We start from the raw sequence: 19,829 nt of genomic DNA on the forward strand, positions 1-19,829 counted from the left end.
TCCGTATTTTATATTTCTAGATGCGGATACACACAGTGGCGGAGGGACTCAGCAGGTCAGGTAGCATCTATGGAGGGATTTTGTGCTGAGACCCTTCATCAGGATTGGAAAGGACGGGGACAGATGCCAGAATTAGAAAGTGGGGGGAAGGGAAGGGTTATCAGCCAGTAGGTGATAGGTGAGGCCAGGTGAGGGAGGAGGTGGTTGGATGGGGGATGTGGAGGGGGATGAAGTGAGAAGCTGGGAGGTGAGAGGTGGGAAAAGTAAAGGGCCGTAGAAGAAGGAATCTGATAGGAGAGGAGAGTCGACCGTGGGAGAAAGGGAAGGAGGTGGGGACTAGAGAGAGGTGATGCGTAGGTGAGGAGAGCAGACCCGGTAAGGGAAGGAGCCAGAACAGGGAATGGGAAAAGAGAGGCCGTCAGGTTGAAGACTACACAGACAGAGTATGAGGTGTTGCTCCTCCAACCTGTGCGTGGCCTCACAGGCAGCAGACAGGAGACATCGTTGCCTTCTGCAGTTGTTTTCCTTCCAAGGCAAAGGCATAAAACAGCATGGAACTTCCCCGTGTGTTTGATTGCCTGCCTTGTTCTAATGAGGGGAGAGGGTTAATCATGCAAAATAAGGCACAAAACTAATAATCCCCTTTCTGCAGACAGCTCACATTCCTGCCGCACAAAGTTGACACAAGGGGACAATTGTTTATTTGAGCTGGAAACTCTCCAGCCGTCGACCATTCACTGTCACTGGCGTGAATTCATTCCCAAACTGGTCGAACTTGAAGCACCTCCTGCAAATGAAGCACCTTAGTTAAATCACCAAGAAGTTGGCATTTTTATCGGGATTATCAGGTAGGCACTGCAGAGTCTTTACATATCAGTGTAACTTGCATTTATATTTATTTACTCATTGGGAATATCTGGATGATTGGATGGATTAATGCCTGAATACTGGGGAAATCGCTCGCTTTCTGCTAAATATACGATTATAGATCTTTTAAGTTTTGTGGGCATATATTTTTTAAATCAATTTGGGTGCACTTTGTATTTCTCAGTAGGATCACATCTGTGGAGCTGCAGGGAGAAAGGAACCTCAGTTGGTGGCACAGAGAGCAAAAAATGATTTATTTTACATATCACAAGCCTTGCCTAGGGGACATTTGGTATTTGACGCTTTATCTACTACTCCAACACAAGGAATTCTGCAGATGCTGAGAGTCCAGAGAAACATGCACAAAATGCTGGAGGAATTCAGCAGGTCAGGCAGCATCTAAGGAAAGGAACAGTCGACAGTTCTGGCCTGATGAAGGATTTCAGCCTCAAACTTCAACTGTTTATTCATTTCCATAGACGTTGCCTGAGCTGCTGAGCTCCTCCAGCATTTTGCATGTGTTATTCTGCTACTGGACTTGGAGCATTTGCACAAATCCCACTTGAAGCCCAATAACTTCATAACAAACTCGTCTGCCCTCCTTAAAAATAAATGGTCAAGGTGCTCTGTGGATGACAGAAACATGGGGAGCTAAGTTTAGACTGGTCATGGGTTAACAGGTCAGCACAACATTGCGGGCTGAAGGGCCTGTACTGTGCTGTACTGTCCTATATGCTAGGTTTCTCAAAAATGGCAAAGTTTTCCTTGAATTGGGACAGAAAGTAGGATTTGCATCTGCTATGGGCGGAGTCAAGTGAGGCGGTATGGTAGCGTAGTGGTTAGCACATTGCTTTACAGTACCGACAACCTGGGTTCAGTTCGTACCGCTGTCTGTAGGGGGTTTCTATGTCCTCCCCACAACCACATGGGTTTCCTCCAGGTGCCGCGATTTCCTCCCACAGTCCAAAGATGTACTGGTTGGTAGGTTATTGTAAATTGTCCAATGATTAGGCCAGGGTTACATTGAGGGGTTGCTGGGCAGCACCACTCAAAGGGCCAGAAGGGCCTATTCCGTGCTTTCTCTCAATAAATAAGTAAATACAAAAGTACTAGCTAGATGGACCAAATGGCCCATAAACCTGTTGTGGTTTGAATCACCTGGTGATTAAACACTGATATTACAATGGTTTCAGGGCATTTTTCTGTAAGCTCTGCAGCTTGAGTCCACTATAACTAGAATGTACGCTTTCCCTTAGAAGGGAGGATTTGGAAAGTTACTTAAAAACTGAATGAATGGGCAAGTGTTCCTTCACTGAGGTACGAGTAATGAATTCTTTGGCAATGAGATCACTTCTTATTGATTATGTCCAAGGCTTAGCAGACAGGGTTCTGGGTGAGGTAGATGCTTCATACTAGAACTTGGTTGTAGAATTTTTAAAGACATAGAGCCACAGAGAGTTACAGAACAGAAACATGCCCTTTGACCTGCCGGCTTTCTGCTAACCATCAATCACACATTTACACTATTCCCCTTTCATTCTCCCCACTAGTCCATTAAACCATAAGACATAGGAGCAGAATTAGGCCAATCTATCATGGCTGATTTATTGTCCCTGCTTTCAACCCTATTCTCGTGCCTTCTCCCAGTAACCTTTGACATCCTTACTAATCAAGAAGCTCTAAACCTTCTTTTTAAACATATCCACTGACTTGGCCTCCACAGCTGTCCGTGGCAATGAATTCCACAGATTCACCCTCCTCTGGCTAAAGAAATTCCTCCTTGTCTCTGTTCTAAAGGAATGGTGTTTTGATCTGAGGCTGTGCTCTCTGGTCTTAAACTGCCCCATTACTGGAAACATCCTCTCCACATCCTATCTATCTAAGCCTTTCAATATTCATTTGATTTCAAGAAGATCCTCCCCACCCCCATTCCTCTAAACTCCAGCAAGTACGGACCCAGAGCCATCAAACACTCCACATACATTAACTGTTTCATTACCAGGGCCATTCTCTCGAACCTCCTCTGGACCTTCTCCAAAGCCATCACATTCTTTCTCAGATAAGGAGCCCAAAACTGCTCATCAATTCCTCCCAGAGTTGTCCACTAACCTCCACACTAGGGGCGACTTACGGCCACTAGTTAACCCACCAACTAGCACGTCTTTGGGATGTGGGAGCGAAGCGGGACACCCAAGAGGGATCTGCATGGTCACAGGGGGACAGGCAAACTCCACGCAGACAGCTCCCATTTGTTAAAGATTAGCTCTGTTTTGTCACACGTGCAATGAAATATCGAATCATACAATGAAATGCGTCTTTCGCAACAGCGACCAACACGGTCCAAGGACGTGCTGGGGGCAGCCCGCAAGTGTTGCCAAGGTCAGGATTGAACCCGGGACTGTGACACCATGAGGCAGTATCTCTACCAGCTCTAGCCCTGCACTGCCCAAAGCTATTCCAGCTAAATCGGGCGTGGCCTGGGTGAAGAAAACCTTTTGAAAATGTGACCTGTCATTAATACGAGACCTGCAGGTCAGTGCGGCACAGCAGAGTCTCAGGAAGGTGTATCAGACCTTCTCCACATTGGCAAGTCCTCACAATGAGAGCAATTTATCCAAAACAGAATTAGACCGTCAGGAAGGAGGTACAGAAGCCAGAAGGCACACACTCCGCGATTCAGAAACACTCGTTCCCCTCTGCCATCCAATTTCTGAATGGACATTGAACCCGTAAACACTACCTCACTACTTATTTATTATTTCTGTTTTTGCACTATTTTTAATTTAACTATTTTTTATGTATATATATATATATATATATATATATATATATACTCTAATTGACCTACTTATTATTTTTTCTATATTATTATGTATTACATTGTACTGCTGGCACAAAGGTAACAAATTTCACGACGTACACCGGTGATATTAAACTTGATTCTGATTCTGAGAATTTCAGAATTTCTGCAGATGATGGAAATCCAGAGTAACACACACAAATTGCAGGAGGATCTGAGCGAGTGAGGAGTCAGCCTGAAATCTTATCTTGTCATTCCTCTCCATAGATGCTGCCTGACCTGCTGAGCTCCTCCAGTGTTTTGAGTGTGTTTCTCTAGAACAGAGTTTCACAATCTGGGGTCCCCAGACCCCTCGCTTAATGGTATTGGACCATGGCATAAAAAGGGTTAGGAAGCCTTCCTATAAAAGGGTTTAAATATCCATGGTTAAAATTCTCTTCCTTGGAATAATCAAGGGGAGATTTTCAAACTCCCCAGAAGCCTGAGTCAGGCTCGCTCTTGTTATGAAAGGACTGAGTTTTCCTCCTACTGGGTCTCATTTCAAAAATAACAAAATCCCAAATCTTCCTGTGAGTATTAAATTCACACTGCATCTACTTAAAAAATCAGACAGAGTGTATTTACTTTATAGTTGGTTTAGACCATAAGGCATAGAAGCAGAATCAGGCCATTCAGCCCATCAAGTCCACTCTGCTATCCTATCCTGGATCCCATTCAACCCCATACACTTTATGACATTTTAGTTTTAAGTTTGCCTAGAGCAGGGGTTCCCAAACCAGAGTCTACACACCACCACCCCCCCCCCCCAGGATAATGTTCAAAGTCCAGTTGTGCAAAAGTTGTGAACCCTGGTCAACAGACAGATCGAAGCTTTGGGATAAATTGGTGGGAATTAAGAATAAATTAAAAATTCACATGAAGTATGTTGAAGGTCTCATGTCCTTAATTTGAGACACCAGAGACACATCTTTATTTCCTTCATCCCAGAAATTAAGACTTCATTTGGCATTAAGACAAGAAGTGTTAGGCTGGGAAACAGGTTCTTCCCCTGGGCCGTAAGACTGAACTCCCTGCCTCCTCCCAGGTCTCATCACCTATGAAACGGCGACAGCATCACACTGTTTACTTTTTAACTTGTGTAATAAATGCACTTTACTACTTGTTAATTATTTGTGGCAATATGACTTTATGTGTTGTGTGTGTGAGTGGTAAATACGGTGTTGTGCACCTTGGTCCGGAGGGACGCTGTTTCATTTGGTGATGTACGTGTATACGATTGAATGGCAATAAAATCATCTCAGCCTTGAACTGGAGACACATTGTCACCTGCCAGATGTGATCTTAGACATAAAGGCCTGCTCGCACGGTGGTTCAGCTTGTCTAATCCGAGGCACCAACCATACCCAACCAATCCATTCTTCTCAGACAGAGGCTAGTCTGCGAGTGAGCACCGACTCCAGCTGGCCAGCCTGCAGAGGCCAAGACTTTGTCTTCCAGTACAGACCCAGTCGTACCTCCAAACTAAGGCTCAAAGTGCGAGTCATTTCACCTCCAGCCGCAAACAGGCGGGAAGAAATGTGTGGAGAGACGAGCAGCTGATGCAAGGGGTAGAGTCTGGGGAGAGTTGGAACCTGTGAGGAGAATAAAATGGGATTACTGGAGGTGGGCCGAGGGGCCTGTTCCTCGAGGGGCCGAGGGGCCTGTTCCCCTGCTGCGTTTTCTATGACTCAGTGAATCTTGTGAAGGAAATTCCCATCAGCGAGTGGTGGAAACTTCATTATGTGTTTCACTCAAAGTGCAGCATTCACCGGCTAAAGTGAAACTGCAGCTGCTAAATGTTTGTACTTCCTTGCTGATTAAAGGAGTCATTATGTCTGTGGGTTTCCCTCAATAAACCTACAGTGAATGCCTCAGTATGTTTCACATTTTTGGATTTTTTAAGAAACCTCTTGTCAAGTTTTTTTTAAAAGCCAAAATACACACACAGGAGAAACAGAAAGCTGTGACTGGCTCAGGACAAATATTTAATTGTCCTTTCTCCCCCACTGGCACTGTTCCCTGAGTAATAAAAAGACAGAAGCTTGTACCTGAATACCAGATTCATTTGGTAATTCCACTAATGAAGCACTTGTTAATGAAGAGAATTACTACAACAGCTCAGGAACAAAGAACAAGGTCTTTATACACTAGTGGCCAGTTTATTAGGGAACTCCTGTGCCTAATAAACTGGCCACTGAACGAAGGTTTGTGCTTACTGCTGTGGAAACACATTCACTTCAAGGTTTGATGTATTGTGCATTCAGAGATGTTCTTCTGCACACCACCGCTGTAACACAAGGATATTTGAGTTACTGACGCCTTCCTGTCAGCTTGAACCAATCTGGCCATTCTCCTCTGACCTCACTTATTAACAAGGTATTTTCACCCACAGAACATTTCTGAGATACTCAAACCACCCCATCTGGCACCAACAATCATTCCACAGTCAAATTCATTTAGATCACATTTCTATCCCACTCTGTTGTTTGGTCTGAACAGCTGAACCTCTTGACCCTGTCTGTATGCTTTTATGCATTGAGTTGCTGTCACGATTGGCTGATTAGAAATTTCCATTAACAAGCAGGTGTAGAGGTGTACCTAATAAAGTGGCCACTGAGTGTAGGGTTTAAAACATAGAACATAGGATAGTACAGCACAGTACAGGCCCCTCGGCCCACAATGTTGTGCCAACCCTTAAACCCTGCCTCCCATATATCTCCCCCACCTTAAATTCCTCCATATACCTGTCTAGTAGTTTCTTAAATTTCACTAGTGTATCTGCCTCCACCACTGACTCAGGCAGTGCATTCCACGCACCAACCACTCTCTGAGTGAAAAACCTTCCTCTAATATCCCCCTTGAACTTTCCACCCCTTACCTTAAAGCCATGTCCTCTTGTATTGAGCAGTGGTGCCCTGGGGAAGAGGCGCTGGCTGTCCACTCTGTCTATTCCTCTTAGTATCTTGTATACCTTTATAACGTCTCCTCTCCAAAGAGTAAGGCTCTAGCTCCCTTAATCTCTGATCATAATCCATATTCTCTAAACCAGGCAGCATTCTGGTAAATCTCCTCTGTACCCTTTCCAGTGCTTCCACATCCTTCCTATAGTGAGCCGACCGGAACTGGACACAGCACTCTAAGTGTGGCCTAACCAGAGTTTTATAGAGCTGCATCATTACCCTGCGACTCTTAAACTCTATCCCTCGACTTATGAAAGCTAACACCCCGTAAGCTTTTGGAAATGTTATTGTTTCTATTTAATTCAGAAAGCAAAGACAGATCCTGAGATCAGTCAGGGAAAGGGTCTGATGGTTGGTCTCGGCCAGTAATGTCGGTTCTGTATGATAATGTTAGACCGCCTGTATAGGACTCTACCCAAACTAAGGACTTTTGGATTAAGTACACAGACTGCACCAATGCTTTCTTGTCATAAAAACACGAGGTACTACAATGCGGAAGCTGGCCCTTCAGCCCGGCTGGTCGATGCTGACCATAGCATCCAGGAGATGTTGGAGGAACTCAGCAGGTCGGGCAGCATCTATGGAGAGGAATAAAGAGTCGACGTTTCAGGACTGTTGTTAATACTTTAATTTGCAAAGGGTTCTGTGGCCGTGCAGCTGGATGGTACGCCTGCACTCGGCTTATTTTGAGTGCGTGGGAGAGTGCAAAGATGGGATAGGGACTGTCCCTTCTGCACCTCTCTGGCCTTCCCTTCCAGCACCTACGGGGTTAATTCCAGCCGAGATCAGGTTCGTTCCTCTCTGTAGATGCTGCCCAACCTGCAAAGTTCCTCTGGCGTTGTGTATGCATTGCTCTGGATTTCCGGCATCTTGTGTTTATCAGTGTCAGTAATGGGATCATGAAACTACTGGGTTCAGAGGAGGGATCTGGTGCTAACTTCTCCAAGAACAACCCAGATGAGCTTGTACCAGATACTGGTAAAGGCTCAATGACTAACTTTATTCACCATGTATATTTACACCTATTAGGAATTCGCTGTGGTGTTTTGGCGCAACATGCAACTAAAAGCAACATCATTCAACAATTATAAAGCATATAAAAGATAAACTTAGAGATTTAAGTACGAATACGGAATGAAATGGACATAAATATCACCATGTATTTACAATGTAAACAGCATTATAAATGTAGTTCAGAGTGTGTACAGTACTCAGGTCATAGATAGAGGGGGTGGAGGCGAAGTAGAACGGTTGATCAGATGAACTGTCTGGGGGAAGAAACCTTTACAATGGCGTGAAGTTCTTTGTTTTAGCGGCCCCATGGTGCTTTCCAGAAGGGAGCTTTTAGGCAAAGCTGGGTCGGTAGTATCCGCAATGATTTCACACCTGCTTCTTTGTCCTGCACACATTATTGCGGTGATGGTAGAGCGCAGCCAGTGACTTTTTCTGCTGCCCCGACAGTTCGCTGGAAGCTGCACCAAACCAGACAGTAATGCCTGGTGTGAGGACGCTCTCTATGAAGGCTCTCTATGTAGAATTGTACCAGTAAATTCGGGGGAAGATGGGATTTCACCAAGCGCTGCAAGAGGCACATTCTCTGCCGAGTACTTTTGTTAACGTGTGAGATTATGGCTCTCCCGCACGAGGAACTGTCAAATAACGGTGAGGTCTCATTTGGAACGTCATGTTCAGTTTTGGTCAGCTGGTTTTCGAAAAGACACCAGAAAGGATGCAGGGGAGATTTACAAGCGGTGTTGCTGGGACTCCAGGGACCGAGTTAGGGAGAGAGGTTGAACAGGATGGGTCTCATTCATTGGAACATAGGAGAATGAGGTGCACGTTTTTACAGAACAGTGTAACGTCATAGACAGAGTGAATGCATTCAATTCTTTTTCCCAGGGCTGGGAAATCAAGAATTAAAAGGCAGACACTTAAGGTGAGTGGGAAGGGGATTTAAGTAGGAACTTGAGGGGCAACATTTTCATGCAGAGGATTGTCGGTACATGAAAGTGGAAGATGTAAATAGGAATGATGGGAAGATGGAGCCAGATGGGGGCGTAGGGAGGGTGGAGGCAAAGACAGAGTCTGGAAGGTGATAGGCGGAACTAGACAAGGGAGGGATGATGGGCAAAGGGAGCCAGGTGGAGGAGGATAGGATAGGGAGAAGAAACACAGGTGGATGGGTGTGCAAATGAAGGGCAGATGGGAACAGGTAGGGGGACTGGTGATGAGGATGATGAAGACTATGAAAAATACTTATAGATAATAGAGGAGAGGAAAGGAAAAGTTGAACAAAGACAGGAAACCCTGAGTGGACCAGAAGGAGTGGGAAAGGATCATGGGGGGGGTGAGTCACTAGAAACTGTAAATTCCAATGTTCACCGAGCAACACACACATAGTGTTGGGAGACAAGGTCAATGAGAGGAGATCTCACTGAAACCTGTCAAATATTGAAAGGCTTAGATAAACTGGACAGGGAGAAGATGGAGGAGTCTGGGATCAGAGAGCACAGCCTCAGAACAGAAGGACACTTCTTTAGAACAGAGAGCAGAGCTACTTCTTTAGCCAGAGGGTGGCGAGTTTGTGGAATTTGTTGCTACAGATGGTTATGGGGTTGATAGGTTCTTGATTAGTAAGAATGTCAAAGGCAGATGGCAGGAGAATGGGGTTGAGAGGGATAATAAATCAGCCATGATGGAATGGCAGAGCAGACTTGATGGACAGAATGGCCTAATTCTGATCCTCTGTCTTATGGTCTGAGACCAATGAATTGTCTGTTCATTCTCCTCTATAGATGCTGCCTGACCTGCTGAGTTCCTCCAACATTTTGTGTTTGTTACTCTGGATTTCCAGCACTGCCACATTCCCTAGTGTCTGACTGGAGGCCCGGAGGCCTGCCCTGGAGGCCTCTGGGCCTCCAGTCTGTCCACGTGTGCGTGTGGGTGGGGAGAGGGGCTTGTTTTGCCATTGTCAGTTTGTTGCTTGTTGTGTCATTGAGTTCAATGGGTTGTGGGATCCTTCTTTACCCGTCCCCCTCACCTCTTTCTGAATTGCTGCTTCTCCCGGCCGGAGAGGAGGTGGGAAGGGAAGGAGTGACAGGAGAGGTGTTGTTTCTCCGGTGGCTGTGTGGGAATTTGTCGGGAGAAGGAGATTGTTTGGAACAGTGGAAGGGGAGAGCAGGGAGGTGCAGAAGGAATATTCCCTTCAGAATGCTGATAGGGGGAGCAGTGGTGGGGAGATGAGTCCAGTGGTGGAATCCTGTAGAGTCTGATAGAAATGATGGGGTGTGATCCATTGAATGTGGAAGCTAGTCAGGTGGGGGGTGGGCACAAGAGGAACCCTATCCCGGTTCCTGCTGGGAAAAGGGAGGCTGCGATCAGAAGTGGTAAATTGATAACATGGTGAATTGGTTTACGGTTAGTAAAATACCACCTATCACCTCCCAGCTTCTCACTTCCTCCTGTTCACCCACCCACCTGGGCACCTATCATCTGCCAGTATGTACTTTCCCCCTCCCTCCCCGACTCCTTATTCTGGCTTCTTCCCCCCCCCCCCCCACCCCCCACCCCCCATCCTGATGGAGGGTCTTGGCCCAAGAGGTCGACTGCTTATTCCCTCCCACAGTTGCTGCCTGACCTACTGAGATCCCCCCGCGTTTTGTGTGTGTTGCTGAAAATTTCCAACATCTGCAGAATCTCCTGTGCCTTGGTCCACTATTGTCTCACGCACCGAGGTCGAGTGGAAATCTTTGTTTCGCTTGCCGTCCATACAGAGCGTTTCGTCACATCAGTGCGTCGAGGTAGCGCAGGGTGAGACAGTAACAGGATGCAGAACAAAGTGTTACAGCGACAGAGAGAGTGCAGTGCAGGCAGACAACAAGGTGTAAGGCCATAAGGTCCATCGTATCCCACTAGGGGACTGTTCAATGCTCTTATAACAGTGCAGGCACAAGCTGTCCTTGAGCCTGGTGTTACACGCTTTCGGGCTTTTGTGTCTTCTGGTGGGTGATGGGAGAAGAGAGAATGCCCAGGGTCAGGGGTGGGGGGGTAGTCTTTGATTATGTCCGCTGCCCCCCCTCCCTGAGGTCAATGACTGACTCTTTAGTTGTGCTGGGAAAAGTCGTTGTCATGACACCACGTCACTAGCTTCTCTGTCTCCTTCCCGTATCCAAATCGTTGTCATTTGAGACCTGACCCACTGTGATCATGTCATCTGCAAACGTGTAGCTGGTGTTAGGGCAGGATCTGCCCGCACAGTCGTGAGCGTTTATCATGCAGGAAATACAACAGACGCTTAGAGTCATAGAGCAACTAAAATACACAAACAGTCTGCTCAGCCCATTTACCCCAGGCCTAGTCCCATCGACCCGCACTGGGACCATAGCCCTTCATACCCCTCCCATCCTTGTACCTATCCAAACTTCTCCTAAATGTTACAGTCAAACCCCAGTCCACCACATCCACTGGCAGCTCACTCCACACTCCCACCACCCTCTGAGTGAAGAAGCCTCCCCTTAAACATTTCACCTTTCACCCTTAACCCCTGACCTCTAGTTGAGTCTCACCCGACCTCAGTGGAACAAGCCTGCTTGCATTTACCCTCTCTATACCCCTCATAGTTTGCGATTTGCCAGTACACTAAAGGATTTTCGAACAGCTGGAACCCTGTCAGTTAGACAGGAGGGGAAGGAATGACTGAAGCAAAGGCTTCTCAGACACACTGGTACTGTAAGTCTCTCGTCAAAACAGGTATGACAGAGCTGGAGAAACTGAGGGAATGGAATCAGGAAGCAGAACGGGAGGAGGTATAGCTCAGATGGTTGTGAGAGTCTCCGGCCTTCTAATAGATCATAACTATTAACTCATCCCCTGAGAATTTCTGTTACAGAATCTGAAAGTGTTTATAGACGGGCTGGTAAAACTGTGCTAATATTTACCAGGGTTTTTTTTCTCTCTCTAACTCTGAGAGTTCTTTTTCAGTCCACGCTCCAGGGTGAAGCAGACAGTCACTGGCTATTGACACAGCAGCTTCCTCCACACACCGCTCGCCGCTTACTCCTCTCCGAGACCGTCTTTGCACTCTTCCACCCCGGAAATGAAGCTCATCGGCCTGCTGCTGCTCGCGGCCCTCCTGGAGGGTACGGCCAGTCAGTACACCGATGGATATTTCAACTGGCTGGCACGCATTCTGGGATATTCTCGGCCACGACAACAGTACTACTACGGTGGGGGTGACCCTGTCACTCCGATGGCGGCAGACTGCCCCGCGGAGTGTACGTGCCCTCCCATCCTGCCCACGGCCATGTACTGTGACACACGCAGGTTAAAGCACATCCCCAGTATCCCTGCACGCATGAAGTATGTTTACCTGCAGGACAACCAGATCGAAGCTATCCCTGACGGTGCCTTTGACAACGCCACGGGCTTGGTGTGGATCGCCCTGCACAGGAATAAGATCTCCAATGAAAAGATGAGCAATCAGGTCTTTTCCAAGCTGAAGAACCTCGAAAGGTTGTACTTGGGCCATAACAACTTGACCAGCATCCCCCATCCCTTGCCGAGATCACTGAGGGAGTTGAGGATTGCCGGCAACAAGATTTCCAAGGTCCAAACCAACAGCTTAGAAGGCCTTGACAACTTGACCACGCTGCTTCTGAATGACAACCAGCTGGAAGATGTTGGTAGCTCTCTCAAGGATCTCAAATCTCTGTCTATCCTGGACCTTAGCAACAATCATCTGAAGAAGGTCCCTCAGGTACTTCCAGACACCGTCCACCAGCTTTACCTGGACTTCAATCACATCAGCACCATTCCCAGCGAATACTTCAAGCAGTTTCTCAAACTTCAGTACGCACGGATCTCCAACAATGAGCTGACAGACCAGGGCATCCCTTTCAATGCCTTTAATGTGTCCAGCTTAATTGAGCTGGATCTTTCCCACAACAAACTGAAGACCGTTCCCTCCGTGAGTGAGAACCTGGAAAACCTCTACCTCCATGCTAACAGGATCAACGGTGAGTGAGATCTGATTCCACCACAAAACTCTCGCACATCTGTAACCTGAAGAGCTTACTGAATGTTTAGCGTCTTTCCTGTCCTGTAAATGAATAGTTAACCTACTCATCGGTAGTGAGTGTCTTCTGTCACACTCACTGAATCCACAAGCCTAATTTATCACAATTATTTCCATTGCTTTATTGTTCATAAAACTTCCAGTGTGCAGCTCCTGTTTGAGGGTAGCAAAGGGAAGAGGACATCTCTTGGGTGATGGGGGTCCTTAATAATGGATGCCACCTTCTTGAGGCATCGCCTTCTGAAGTTGTCCTTGATGCTGGGGGGTCTGGTGGCCATGAGGGAGCTGGCTGAATCTGCAACTTTCTGCAGCTTTTTCCCATCCTGTGCAGTCGCCCCTCCGTACCACACGGTGGCGCAACCAGTTAGAATAGATAGATAGATACTTTATTCATCCCCATGGGGAAATTCAACTTTTTTCCAATGTCCCATACACTTGTTGTAGCAAAACTAATTACATACAATACTTAACTCAGTAAAAAATATGAAAAAAGAATGCTCTGCATGGTGCACTTGCAGAAATTTGCAAGTGTTTTTGATGATATACCAAATCTTCTCAAACTCCTAATGAAGTATAGCCACTGTCTTGCCTTCTTGGTAATTGCATCGATGTGTTGGGCCCAGGTTAGATCCTCAGAGATATTAACGCCCAGGAACCTCAAACTGCTCGCCCTTTTCCACTTCTGATCCCTCAGTGAGGGCTGACATGTGTTCCCCTTCCTAAAGTCCACAATCAATTCCTTGGTCTTACTGACGTTGAGTGCAAGGTTGTTGCTGCGACACCACTCAGTCAGCTGATCTACCTCACTCCTGTACGCCTCCTCGTCATCACCCGAGATCCTGTCGACAATAGCTGTGTCAAAGGCAATTTTATAGATGGTGTTTGAGCTGTGCCCAGCCACACAGTGGGCTAAGCATGCATCCTTGAGGTGCACTAGCGTCGATTGTCAGTGAGGAAAAGATGCTATTTCCAATCCACACTGGTCACCTGGTGGGGAGGTCAAGGATCCAGTCACAGAGGCCCAGGTTTTGGAGCTTGTTGATTAGAACTGAGGATATGATTGTGTTTAGTGCTGAGCTGTAATCAATAAACAGCAATCTGACAAAGGTATTATTATTGTGGAGGTGAGTGGAGAGGCAGTGAGATTGCATCTGTAGACTGATTGGGTGATAGGCAAATTGCAGCGGGTCCGGATACTTGCTTAAGCAGAAGTTAATTCAAAACATGCCCAACCTCTCAAAGTACTGTACCACAGTAGATGCGAGTACCACCAGGCAGCTCACCCTGCTCTTCTTGGACACTGGTATGACTGTCACCCTTTTGAAGCAGGTGGGAAACTCCGACTGCAGCAGTGAGAGATTGAAAACCCCTCCCAGTTGGATGGCACAGGTTTTATTGCCCCACCAGGTCCACCGTCAGGGCCTGGCGCCTTGCAAGGGTTCACCCTCTTGAAAGGTGATCTAATATTGGCCTCTAAGACATGATCACAGAGTCAGCAGTTGCTGCAGGGGTTTGTACAAGTGTGGTTTTATTCTCCTTTTCAACGTGTGCCTGAAAGGCAGTGAGCTAATCTGGGTGAAGCATCACAGCCATTCATGATGTTAGGATTTGCTTTGGGGGAAGTAATGGCCTGAAACCCTTGCCAGAGCTGATGTGCATCCAATTCTGCCCCTAACCTCAATAGGAAGTGTTTTTTTCACGCTTATAATGGGCTTCCTTGTATAGTTCTGATCACCATGGATGATCATGCCATGGATCGAGCCCTCAGGAGACTATGAATTTCCTGGTTCATCCACAGCTTTTGGTTAGGGTATGTCCGGTATTTTCTTGAAGGTACACACTCATCTGTACAAGTCTTGATGAAGTTGATGACAACTGTGGCGTAGTCATTCAGAATCAGAGATGAAACCTTGAATATTGTCCGTTCCACCAACTCAAAGTAGTCCTGCAAGTTTTCCTCCACCTGTGTCGATCATAACCTCCTGGTCCTCACCATTGGTGCTGCAGTCTTTAATCTCTGCAGATACACAGAAGTTCAGCCAGATGATTGGACTTTCCAAAGTGTGTGCGCGGGATGGCACGGTAAGCGTTCGAGGTGGTGGTGTAACAGTCACCAAGTGTGTTGGCTTCTTTGGTTCCACAGGTAATATAATTGAAATATTTTTGGTTTGTCCAAAAGCCAAAAGCGATAAACTTCTTGATAAACTTGGGAACATGGCTCCCCTTGTAAAATCAGAGGTAACTACCTGGTTGTTATCCCTGATTCAGATTTGAATTTTAAACCCTGCATAAAGAAAGTGACCAGAGCAACATTTCTACATGTCAAAATATTGCAAAGGTACATTTGTTCCTGTCATGTAATTATATAGAAACACAGAAAACTTACTGCACAATACAGGCCCTTCAGCCCACAATGCTGTGCTGAACAAGTACGGTACTTACTTTAGAAATTACCTAGGGTTACCCATAGCCCTCTATTTTTCTAAGCTCCATGTACCTATCCAGGAGTCTCTTAAAAGACTCTACGTATCCACCTCCACCACCGTCACTGGCAGCCCATTCCACGCACTCACCACTCTCTGCGTAAAAAACTTACTCCTGACATCTCCTCTGTACCTACTCCCCGGCACCTTAAAACTGTGCTCTCTCATGCTGGCCATTTCAGCTCTGGGAAAAAGCCTCTGACTATCCACACGATCAATGCCCCTCATCATCTTATACACCTCTATCAGGTCATCTCTCATCCTCCGACGCTCCAAGGAGAAAAGGCCAAGTTCACTCAACCTATTCTCATAAAGCATGCTCTCCAATCCAGGCAACATCCTTGTAAATCTCCTCTGCACCCTTTCTATGGTTTCCACATCCTTCCTGTAGTGAGGCAACCTGAACAGAGCACAGTACTCAAAGTAGGTTCTGTCCAGTGTCCTATATAGCTGCAACATTACCTCTCGGCTCTTAAACTCAATCCCACAGTTGATGAAGGCCAATACACCATATGCCTTCTTAACAACAGAGTCAACCTGCGCAGCTGCTTTGAGTGTCCTATGGACTCGGACCCCAAGATCCCTCTGATCCTCCACACTGCCAAGAGTCTTACCGTTAATCCTGCCATCATATTTGACCTACCAAAATGAACCAGCTCACACTTATTTGGGTTGAACTCCATCTGCCACTTCTCAGCCCAGTTTTTCATCCTATCGATGTCCCACTGTAACCTCTGACAGCCCTCCACACTATACACAACACCCCCAACCTTTGTGTCATCAACAAATTTACTAACCCATCCCTTCACTTCCTCATCCAGGTCATTTATAAAAATCATGAAGAGAAGGGGTCCCAGAACAGATCCCTGAGGCACATCACTGGTCACCGACCTCCATGTAGACTATGACCCGTCTACAACCACTCTTTGCCTTCTGCGGGCAAGCTAATTCTGGATCCACAAAGCAATGTCCCTTTGGATCCCATGCCTCCTTATTTTCTCAATAAGCCTTGCATGGGGTACCTTATCAAATGCCTTGCTGAAATCCATATACACTACACCTACTGCTCTACCTTCATCAATGTGTTTAGTCACATCCTCAAAAAATTCAATCAGGCTCATAAGGCATGACCTGCTTTTGACAAAGCCATGCTGACTATTCCTAATCATATATGCCTCTCCAAATGGTCATAAATCCTGCCTCTCAGGATCTTCTCCATCAACTTACCAACCACTCAAGTAAGACTCACTGGTCTATAATTTCCTGGGCTATCTCTTGAATAAGAGAACAACATTCACAACCCTCCAATCCTCCAGAACCTCTCCAGTCCCCTTTGCTGATGCAAAGATCATTGCCAGAGGCTCAGCAATCTCCTCCCTTTCCTCCCACAGTAGCCTGGGGTGCATCTTGTCTGGTCCCAAGGACTTATCCAACTTGATGCTTTCCAAAAGCTCCAGCCATCCTCTTTTTTAATGTCTATGTGCTCAAGCTTTTCAGTCTGCTGTAAGCCATCCCTACAATCACCAAGATCCTTTTCCGTAGTGAATACTGAAGCAAAGTATTCATAAAGTACCTCTACCATCTCCTCCAGTTCCATACACACTTTTCTGCTGTCACACTTGATTGGTCCTATTCTCTCGCATCTTATCCTCTTGCTCTTCACATACTTGTAGAATGCCTTGGGGTTTTCCTTAATCCTGCTCGCCAAGATCTTCTCATGGCCCCCTTCTGGCTCTCCTAATTTCATTCTTAAACTCCTTCCTGCTAACCTTATAATCTTCTAGATCTCTATCATTACCAGGTTTTTTGAACCTTTCATAAGCTTTTCTTTTCTTCTTGACTAGATTTTCAATAGCTTTTGTACCCCACAGTTCCTGTACCCTACCATCTTTTCCCTATCTCATCAGAATGTACCTATGCAGAACACAAATATCCCCTGAAAATTTGTCACATTTCTGCCATACATATCCCTGGGAACATCTGCTCCCAATTTATGCTTCCAAGTTCCTACCTTATAACTTCATATTTCCTCTTACTCCAATTAAACACTTTCCTAACTTGTCTATTCCTATCCCTCTCCAATGCTATGATAAAGGAGATAGAATTGAGATCACTATCTCCAAAATGCTCTCCCACTGAGAGACCTGACACCTGACCAGGTTCATTTCCCAATACCAGATCAAGTACAGCCTCTCCTCTTGTAGGCTGATCTACATACTGTGTCAAGAAACCTTCCTGAACACACCTAACAAACTCCACCCCATCCAAACCCCTTGCTCTAGGGATATGACAATCAATATCTGGGAAATTAAAATCTCCCACCATGACAACCCTGTTATTATTACACCTTTCCAGGATCTGTTTCCCTATCTGCTCCTCGATATCCCTGTTACTATTCTGTTACTATTGGCTGAAGAAGAAGGAATCCGATAGGAGAGGAGAGTGGGCCATTTGGTGAAAGGGAAGGAGGAGGAGTACCAGAGGGAGGAGATTGGCAAGTCATGAGAGGAAGAGACGGGATGAGAGGGCCACAAGAATGGGGGGAAAGCAAAAATAAAGGCGGGTGAACAGGGGTGGACAGTTGGTCCCTTCAGACGGAGCAGCCATTAGCTGTATCTTCTGACTCCTGAACTACCGATAACCTTGATTCAAAAGCCCAACAAGCCACTTGGTTTTAAGGCCATTTAGGGAATAAACATCGGCCTCGGCTGAAAGGACACGTTCTGAAAAACAAATCTGTGTACATTTTGGTCCAGCACTTGATCGTCCCCGCGGGGTACGGGTGCCTCTGATCTTTGTGCTTTTGTGGTGTTTGCAGAGATCAAGATGGACAGCTTCTGTGGAACCATGGGAATCATGAACTTCTCCAAGATAAGGGTGCTTCGCCTGGATGGGAACAGCATCAGACAAGAGAGATTACCAGAGGAAATCCATCACTGTCTCCGGCAAGCAAGAATTATAGACATTTAGCATATGTTCGCTTAGTTCACTGTGTAATCTCTCCTCTGTAGACAAGTGCATAACGGCTAGCTAGCTTGTCTGTTATTCCTGTAGCATGGGGTCTGATACAAGAAATAAAACATAGTTTTCTGTGCATCCTCTCAGTTAATTCCAGATCTGGAACAATTTTATAAAATGTTGCATGGAGATGATCTTGCCCCGAGCAATGTGTGCTGTATAGCTGAGCAGAGCTCTGAGAAAACCGTCCCATCACATTCCCCTTGATCATCAGGACCTCTAGCTGATGTGGACAGAACTTTGAATTCTCCATCTTCCGGTAATTCCCTCCCTCTCCCTTCCCCCATCCCACCTCTTCCAGCTGCCTATCACCTCTCATGACTCTGCCTTCTTCTACTACCCATAGTGCTTTCCCTTTACATTCCTTCTTCACCTCTCCTGCCTATCCCCTCCCTGCTTCCCCTCCCCCACCCCTTGATCTTTCCTCTGATTGGTTTCCCCCCCTCCCCCCACCTTCTTTATAGGGCCCCTGCCCCCTCCTTCTTTAGTCCTGATGAAGGGTCTCGGCCCGAAACGTTGACCACTCCTTTCCACGGATGCTGCCCGACCTGCTGAGTTCATCCAGCTTTTTTGTACGTGTGGATAGAACTTTTATGCCTCCCTGTCTAATTATTGCCAGAATGGAGTCACTGATTCAAGTAACTTTATTATCAAAGAATGTGTAAATTATACACCTTGAGATTTGTTTACAGGCAGACACAAACCAAAGAACCTGATTTTTAAAAAAGACCATAAGAGAGGGGGAAAAACACCAATCACAGAAACAATAGAAACAAACGACATCATTCTGAACCAGAGTCCCTGGCTCTGCTCCATTCCCTAGAGTAGGCCCAAGCCTGCTCATATAAGCCATCTCAGTTCACCATATTAGCAGGGCAAAAAATGCCCATTGTCAGCAAGGAGATATAGGAACAGATCATTCAGCCGATTGAGTTCATGTTGACCATCAACCATCCACTTACACTGATCCTACCCTAATCCTGTTTTTACTTTGTATTTATTAATTGAGATACAGCACGGAATAGGCCCTTCCAGCCCTCAAGCTGTGCCACCCAGCGAACCCTGATTTAATCCTAGCCTACTCACAGGACAGTTTATACTGGCCAATTAACCCACCAACTGGTACATCTTTGGACCGTGGGAGGAAACCGGAGCACTCGGAGGAAACCCACGCAGTCACGGGGAGAACGTACAAACTCCTCAGAGACAGCGACAGGAATTGAACCCGGGTCCCCTGTACTGCAAGGTGCTGTGCTAACCACTACGTACCATGCCACCTGTTCTCCCCACATTCCCATCAATTCTCTACCCCTCTGACACACCGTCGTTGTGATGAGAGTGGGAAGCAGTTCACCTGGGGAAATTCTCAGGGGGGAAACGCACAAACTCCGCACAGACAGTGCCCGAGGCCGGGATCGAACCCAGGACTCTGGCGCTGTAAGACAGAAGCTCTAGAACTGCGCCACAGTGGCACCCAGTTGCATGATCTTTACCCAAGTGTCACTCAAAGATTACAGAGAGCATCTGTGGTTGTATTCCGAGACATTAGAAAGTCAAGCGTGACTTCGCAACACTTTTTTAAGTATTAC

At 46.4% G+C, this 19,829-nt stretch overlaps 1 protein-coding gene across 1 annotated transcript; it reads left to right on the forward strand.

The window, feature by feature from the left end:
• Window positions 1-689: 689 nt before the first annotated feature.
• On the forward strand, window positions 690-18,316 carry fmoda (fibromodulin a). The gene is made up of 3 exons (XM_073030846.1): window positions 690-848; window positions 11,647-12,680; window positions 18,041-18,316. Exons 2-3 carry the CDS (start codon window positions 11,762-11,764, stop codon window positions 18,190-18,192), a joined length of 1,071 nt encoding a protein of 356 aa, XP_072886947.1. The 5' UTR covers window positions 690-848; window positions 11,647-11,761; the 3' UTR covers window positions 18,193-18,316.
• Window positions 18,317-19,829: the final 1,513 nt, after the last annotated feature.

Source organism: Hemitrygon akajei, chromosome 27, assembly GCF_048418815.1.
Source record: "Hemitrygon akajei chromosome 27, sHemAka1.3, whole genome shotgun sequence".
Taxonomy (NCBI): domain Eukaryota; kingdom Metazoa; phylum Chordata; class Chondrichthyes; order Myliobatiformes; family Dasyatidae; genus Hemitrygon; species Hemitrygon akajei.